Source organism: Oreochromis aureus, linkage group 19, assembly GCF_013358895.1.
Source record: "Oreochromis aureus strain Israel breed Guangdong linkage group 19, ZZ_aureus, whole genome shotgun sequence".
In the NCBI taxonomy this organism is placed as follows: domain Eukaryota; kingdom Metazoa; phylum Chordata; class Actinopteri; order Cichliformes; family Cichlidae; genus Oreochromis; species Oreochromis aureus.
Window position 1 is genome coordinate 15,661,600 of NC_052960.1, and position 7,696 is coordinate 15,669,295.

A 7,696-nucleotide genomic window follows, 5' to 3' on the forward strand; every position below is an offset into this window, starting at 1 on the left:
CGCAATCTGTTTTATATGCGCAATGGATTCTGGTATTTGTCGTTCCTTAAATGGGGAGTTCACCGAGCTGTGGTCGTCAAAGACTACAATACCCATAATGCAGTTGAATTAATCAGTTTTTTTCTGTCCTTTTGTTAGTACCATGTGCGACAAATAGGGGGAGAAAGGGAGTTGTCTCGAATGATGCAGCTGAAATAGCTTTTAAAATACAAACTTTGATTTGTGCTATTGTTAATTCAATAATAATGTAATTTTAAGTAATGTGCAACCCTGTGACCTACTACATATTTATTATCATTACGTGAAACGTGGTGAATTGTTTTGTGTTGAATTACTTGTGTTAAAGTCTTTACTCAAGAAAAAGTTATAATCCTTGTTAGGTAATACTTAAAAACATGGTTGTTACATTTATTAATCTATATTACACCTATATAAAAAGTGAATAATCTCCTTCTTCTTTTCAGGTTATTGTCTCTAGGGGTCGCCACAACTGGTCATTCTATTCTCCCTCTCACTCTATCCCTAATAGCCTCCTTTGTTACACCAACTATCTGCATGTTGTCCTTCACTACATCCATGATTTTGTGGTCTTCCTCTTTTCCTCCTGCCTGGCAGCTCCATGTTTAACACTCTTTGCCCAATATCTAAAATATACAATTAACTGAATTAATTGAAGGTTTTCAAAATAAAGTCATAAGACATCATAGGAAGGCCAAAGCAAATTTGTTCCTTGAGATCATAACGCAGACGAAAGAAAATATTAAACTGATCTATAAAAGGACTGATTAACTCTTAGGAAAAGAGAACCTGAAAAGTGTACCCATAAAACTTAAAGTAAATGGGACAATACAAAATTTTATAAATTTTAAAAAGTATATAAAACCTCATATTAATTTGTTTTTAGAGCTTAGTGCTAGTCCTCCAGAAATGCAGTCCCCGATTGGTTTTAACTAGCACAAATATTTTGAATTTTAACCACACAGATGATGCAAATATGAATCAGATTCTCTCAACACTATCAAACTCAAAAGTGAGAAAAGTATATTCCCTGGCACATTAAAGTTATTGTGGTAATTCCATAAATCAGGTAACAGATTGGAAATCTGAATGCAATGAATCTTTCTTACTCTCATTTCTGCATGTCATGCTGCTCACAGGTGAATAAGATTGACTTAAAGTTCATCAGATCACTTTACAAACAAATTCTAAATACTATTGAATTCAGATATGTATTTAGTTCATCTGAATACAATACGAGATTTATCCAGCCTGTTCTGGGCAAATGCGTAGAGCAACAAAGTCCACCATGTAGGTGCGCCGAGGCAATGCATTATTTTTGCGCAGTCAGCTCTCTCCTAATAAGCAATTAATGACTAGAATATATTTCCCCAAAATTTGAAAACTTTTTATAGATTTTTATTTTTAGTCGTGATATTAAAAAAAATGATTTTGAGTACTTCATCTTGTGAGCATTTATTTCATTATGACTGCTTAAAATTGTGTGTTTGTGTCCCTGTTGATAGATTTTAACTTTATATACTTTTTTTAACCTGCCCTGGAACTGCAGATACAAGTTAGCTAATCTTTCCTTTTGTGTGTAGATTTGTATCTAAAGTTCCGTAAAATAATAACTAAAGCTTTAAAATAAATGTTATGGACTACAAAGTACAGTATCTGCATTCAAAATGGAGTAGAAAAAGAAAGTAGCCTAGCATATTTTTAACTATATGAAAAGTGTGTTTGAGTAAAGTACCCTTTCCATCCCATTGTTAGACAGTAATGGTGGCATGGTGGGAATGGGGCCTCTGGACATGTGCTCTATCGGCACTCCATGGGATCACATTTAAATGAAGTGTCATGAGTGGGCCCCACCCCGGCAGGACAATGTGAGAAGTATCGCCCCAAAAAGTTTTCAGGAACTGCTGGAAGAACAGGACAAAGAGCCAGAACAAGTCCCTTGTACAGAGACTCCACCCACAAACTCACAGGACAAAAAAGATCACATCTCAATGTCCCTGTGCCAGACACCATATAGGATATTATTAGAAATACTCTGTCAATGCCCCAATGGATCAGAGCTGCTTTGTATACATTCAGCACAAATTTTTCAAAAAGTACTTCTTACTTACATTAAAAAAAAAAAAAGTACATATAGCCAAAGATTGATGAATAAAAGTGTTCTTGGATGTTGTATTTCATCAAGGCAGACCCACCAGCACTTGATATTACACATTTGATAATAAAATAAAATGTCATCTACTAAATTGAGCTTTTTGACTGCAGAATCTGATATGATGAAAAAGATACAGAATTCAAAATTGTAAGTTAAACAACAAATTTTCTTTAGTGTCATTATCAAATAAACTACTCACGGGTGATAGGCGATATTGTGAATGTGTGTTTAATGTTATATTTTATGGTATGCGTCTACCTCACTTATCTAAGACAGATTTTGCCACATTTGTTTAAGAAAAAAGGAAACAATTAAGGTTAAAAAAAGAAGGCTAATTTCAATGCAATATATATATGTATATTTCTTAAACTATACCAGATCTGATACCTGGAAATTATAATATAAGAAAGCATACCAGAAAAAAAAACTGTTCTATGTGGCTAAAAAAAATCACCTTAAACCCAAACACAGGTTGTTAAAATATTACCCATTGCATGTTACTGTTGGTCACTGTTATCTTGCAATAATAAGAAGTAGGACACAATGGTTCTGGTCATGTTTATTTAAATAAATACCAAGATAAAGTAAAGCATCAGTTTTAAAGAGTAAACACAGTTCAAACTGGAACAAGTTGAAGAGAAAATGTAATTAGGGGCTTAGCCTATACACCGCATCCCTGAGTAACAGCAACATTTGCAACTTCTATTACACACCCCACAGATTAAATAGCTTTTCAATGATTTATGGCTTTAATATTGTTACTGAGTTAAAGTGAGAAGGCAGCTCAGTTTTTGATGAAGCATGTTTTTAAGAGGTCTGCTGACAATGACTATTAGTTGCCAAGACAAGTAAAGGATTATTTAACAGATGTGCCGGTGGACAACTATACATACCAACATTTTTTTTTTTAAATAATGCTAGCTCACTAGTTGCATGGAATCAATACAGTAACGTCACCATCAAGTCCTTTGAAAGTTAAAAACAGATTTTGTCTGCACCTCCGGAGATAAATCTTCATACCCAGGATAAAATACGTAATTTGAGCATTTCACATGAGGACTAAACCGCTCCTTGATCACCTCATCGAATCAAGGCCAAAAAGACGGAAAAGATGATTGAAAACGTCGATCGAGTCGATACATCCACTGAAGTCCGTGACAGGATGCTCATTCCTCATCGGGGAACTTGAATTTAGCATAGACGATGAGCATAACTACGGACATCACGACACACAGGGAACCAATCACCAGGTAGGCAATGCCGAGGAATTCATTCTTTCCACCCATCCAGGACACATTGCTGAACACAACCTTCTTCGCCCCATTAAAAACCCGAACAGGATAGTCTGGGGCACAGGTGTTAAGGATATACACTGAGAATAGATACAAATGAATACCAATTGTGGAAAACAATAACACTAAAGCAGAAAAGACATAAGTTAAATCAAAAAGTACATTTTTCATTTCATAAAAAAAAATAAAAAAAATGTCTTGCTTGCATTGCAAACACACAAATATATTTAAATGTTGTATTGAAAGTATTCAAACTTAGTCCTGTTTTCTAAAGTGAAAGATATGGAGAGCTTTACATAAATCCTGCCTTGGCACACAACAATCAAACGTTATTTGCCTAGCTTGTTTAACTATGTCAGAAAATTTGCCTGTTTTTTTGGTCACCTTAAGGAACTCCTGAGTCATTGTGCTCAAGCCAGTGCCTTGTTGAACATAGAGACACACCCAACCTGTTGAACAGGTTACGAATACACTGCTGTGGCTGTAACACGACCACTGGAGCCTCGCAAATCTTGAAATCGGTGGAAAAATTATTATTTTTTTAAACAGCAGGCTATTTTGTAAGTGTTAAATATCATTGGTTTCATATCATTATTTATACGTGTGTATAAATACATATATTATACATATGCATCAGCCTTTAAATCACCGTATATTGTGTAATGAGTATAAGGATACTGTAGGTGATGTCAATCGTGTAGTTTCCAGCTGGGAGACCGTTTTGATAATCCCCGCTTGCATCGATTCGTCGATACAGCTTTCTGAAATTTGGCAGTGCTGCCCTCCTCATCCACACCAGGAAATCTTGATTCACAAACCCGTTGTTACTAGCATCTGATGTGTCCAACTCATAAGCAGGCTTGGCCCAATCTATGGGTTTCACAGTACCTGCAAGTCAGAGTAGGCCAACATTTACCAAACTATGTTAAGTTCCTGGAATTTGCACTGTATTAACCTCTATTAAACACAACCTATGATAAATTAAACTAAAGGGACTACCATTGAAGGCATTCTTCAGAGGTGTAACGCTTGGATTTCTGTATTTGACGTTGTAGTCTGTCCACCACGCTATCCCTTTTCCATCCAAGGGCACGCTATCTGTTTTCCCACTGACAGTTCTAGTCAGCGTGAAGGTGTCTTTAAAAGAAAAAAAAATTAACACTTCCTTTTACAGCAGATAGTTTAATCTCCACAGTTACTAGAGATCCCATACAAACCATTGAACATGCTGTTTGCTATTGATCCACATGGCACAATTGGGTTTTTGCTGCCGTCGTAGTCATAGGGAGAACAGGAACTACTGGGGCTCTTCAAGAGATACAGACAATTTTTTTTAAAATTCATGATCTGTAAGATTTACATGAATTACAGAACTGTAAAAGTAAAATCAGCACAGCTTTAGAAACTGCACGTTTTTACACATCCAAGTCTGTGCGTGTCTGTGAAATACTGTGTGTTCTTAACTCACTGTAAAGTAACTCAGGTCTCCGTATAGCTGGTTATCATCTTTGGATGCCCCATATCTTCTGTAGTTTTGGAAGTAGTTTGACAATCCGTAATAAAAGAACACAGGGCCCTGGATTAAGGGAAACAAAAACCACATTTAAAAAAAACAAAAAAACAATAACCAAAAACCCCCACTGGATTGAGAGGCAGGAGTACAGTTTTGCTGGCATAAATTATATAAAGTAAGGATCCATCCCAACCTGAAACAGAGTATCGAGGGTGAAGTTCAGTGAGCACTTGCAGTTTACTGTAGTTGACTGGGAGCAGGAAGAACATGGTGATCCGTTGCCATCCCCAGTGTAGTCCAACTGTGTGGGAAAGAACATGAAAGTATGAATTCTTACTTCTCAAAAACACCTATTTTCATTCTTGTATTCAAGTCTGTAAGTAGATAGCATGGTCACTAACTGTTCATAAGAATGATCCCATATAAATGTGTAGGTTCCCCAAATGCTACCAAAGCAGCTCTAAACCCTTTAAGGCATAGACATATACATCTCAGGGTACTGTGTTGTGTCTGGCAGCAGGATGTTCTCCCCATATCATTTGGGTGCTGTGGTTGGCATTTTGGGGCCTCCTGCACGTGTTATAATGATTTGGGTTGCTTTAGGATTTAGGGGCCAGTTCAGTGTCTTGGATTATTTGTCCCACTGTATGTGGTGCCAAATGTGGGTCGAAGCGGAACTTGAAGTTTTTCCCAGCAGATCTTTATGTTTTTAATGAGATGATCATTATTATTAACCTCGTGTGTTTCTGGTTTTAATGTTTAAAGACTGTTTAATAACAGGGGCGGATGTAGAGAAATTTTCTTAGGGTGCCATGAGGGTGGCAGAAAAATCAAATGGGGTGGCAAAATCAAAGCCTTTTTTTTTTTTCCAAACACATATGCAGGTGGTGACATATGGTTAAAAAGATTCAAATGCAGTAAGTATACATGCTTTTCATATAAATATAGTCTATAACTTAATTATTTTCTGTAGCCCACATAATTAAACATGTTAGTTTCACATAAAATCCACATAAAACACGTGAATTTTGATTCTATGTACTGTATAGCCTGTATAATAAATAAATAAATAAATAAATAAATATGTAGCCCAATACGTATAAAATCCAGAAAGCTACACAACATGGGGCGGTGTTGTTCTAAATGTGCTCTGCCTATGCATGGCTTGCTGCTGAAAACAAGAAAAAAGCCGGTCCTGCTATGGGCTGAACCATTTGTTAATGGTGGACGGGGGTAACACTAGGCAATAAATTCATTTGTAGAATTTATATTCACTGCTAACTGTAACTGCACTCAAAGTGTTAATGGTATCTTATTTTAATAAACAACAACGTCATATGGAAAACTAGGGTGACACTTGGGGTGGTGAGAGATCATTTTAGGGTGGCACATGCCACCCTTCTAGATCTGCCCCTGTTTAATAATTATAATTATTAAAAAAAAAAAAAAAAAAAATACTGGCTGCATGCAGTTGACATTTGATTGTTCATCCTAGGCATATGCTTTCAGTGTGGAGGTCATACCTCTAACACCTGGATGCTCCTGGAAGTGACCAAGAGAGCGACTCCAATGCCGATGAAGGCCAGCCCAATGAGGACAAATCCTGGGATTACAATTCCAGCAGAAAGTATAGGCTGCCATGCCGGAAGCCTTTGCTGGGTGAAGGCGGTGTTGTCTGGCCGGTTGGCTGACTCTGACTCTTGTTTCACCATTTTCTCGCTTCTGTTGGATTGAATCATTATAAGTTTACACGTATGATCCAGTTTATAGCATTGCAAATGTGTCTATCACACGGCAATGTATGAACCCCCTACTAATGAGCTATACTAGCTCATTTGTTCATCAAAGATTTATACAGGTGTGTTGACAACTGACGTCACATAACACTGTAGCACAGCTCGACGTAAAACACAGCAAAAACCTTTGTAATACTGTACACACGAAATGTAAAACCCCGACCCCAGCGGTATACAGATTATTAAAAGTACACCACTGAGTTTTCGCTCACTTTTAAATGGGTTTGTTCAGACACATAGTTTACCCCAAACAAAATGCTTTATCATTATATTCACGCCTAACACTTGGGTATTATATGTTTAGCCACTTACGTGCAATCAGCTCTAAAACGAAGATACAAAAGCCTCAAAAACAGAACATCGATATGCTTCCCTGAGTCGTGAGCCCGACGGAGCGGAACACCTTTACCTGCTTACCCCGCCTACTCTGCCACACCTGCTCTTTTCTTTACTTGGGATGACGTCAGTTGTTTGCAGGACGGAAACGCGGAACATTCAGGCTTGTTTCGTCCACTAAAAAATAAATAAAAAGCCGTGATAGTGGGTTGAACTATGTCAACTAGGCCTATGCAAATTTGGAACTCCAAGGGTATCATATTTGAGATTTGTGATTTTTCCCCCGCTAAATAAACTGCACAAAAAATGCCGGAAGTAGCAAAAATTATGCAAATTAAAACTGAAATGGGCAAACTGATATTAATTTACTTTTTTCAACTGAACCAAAAAATATTTAATTAATTTTTTGTTTCAGGCTTTACAAGGCTAAATGAATTAAAAATTTGATAAACTGACTTGAAATTTTGACTCAGTATAACATATGCTGTAATTTAGTAATAAATGCTCTTTCCGTGCTGTATTCAGAAGCTGTTCCAGAGCACCAACAAAGTGTTCATATCTAAAGGTAAACAATATTTCATCCATT

The 7,696-nt window shown here is 36.7% G+C and overlaps 1 protein-coding gene across 1 annotated transcript; it reads right to left on the bottom strand.

The window, feature by feature from the left end:
- Window positions 1-2,712: 2,712 nt before the first annotated feature.
- Window positions 2,713-7,225, bottom strand: tmem30b (transmembrane protein 30B). The gene is made up of 8 exons (XM_031748545.2): window positions 7,087-7,225; window positions 6,502-6,700; window positions 5,172-5,279; window positions 4,934-5,041; window positions 4,683-4,773; window positions 4,465-4,602; window positions 4,144-4,353; window positions 2,713-3,518 (listed from the first exon to the last, which is right to left on the bottom strand). The coding sequence occupies exons 2-8, from the start codon at window positions 6,688-6,690 to the stop codon at window positions 3,340-3,342; spliced, it is 1,023 nt and encodes a 340-aa protein (XP_031604405.1). The 5' UTR covers window positions 6,691-6,700; window positions 7,087-7,225; the 3' UTR covers window positions 2,713-3,339.
- Between the last annotated feature and the right edge of the window lie 471 nt (window positions 7,226-7,696).

Coding starts and splice junctions, on each gene's coding strand:
- tmem30b (XM_031748545.2), bottom strand. CDS start 6,690: ATGGTGAAACAAGAGTCAGAGTCAGCCAACCGGCCAGACAACACCGCC. Junction 4,774..4,933: donor GAGACCTGAGTTACTTTACA/GTGAGTTAAGAA, acceptor TATCTCTTGAAG/AGCCCCAGTAGTTCCTGTTC. Junction 4,354..4,464: donor TCTGAAGAATGCCTTCAATG/GTAGTCCCTTTA, acceptor TCTGACTTGCAG/GTACTGTGAAACCCATAGAT.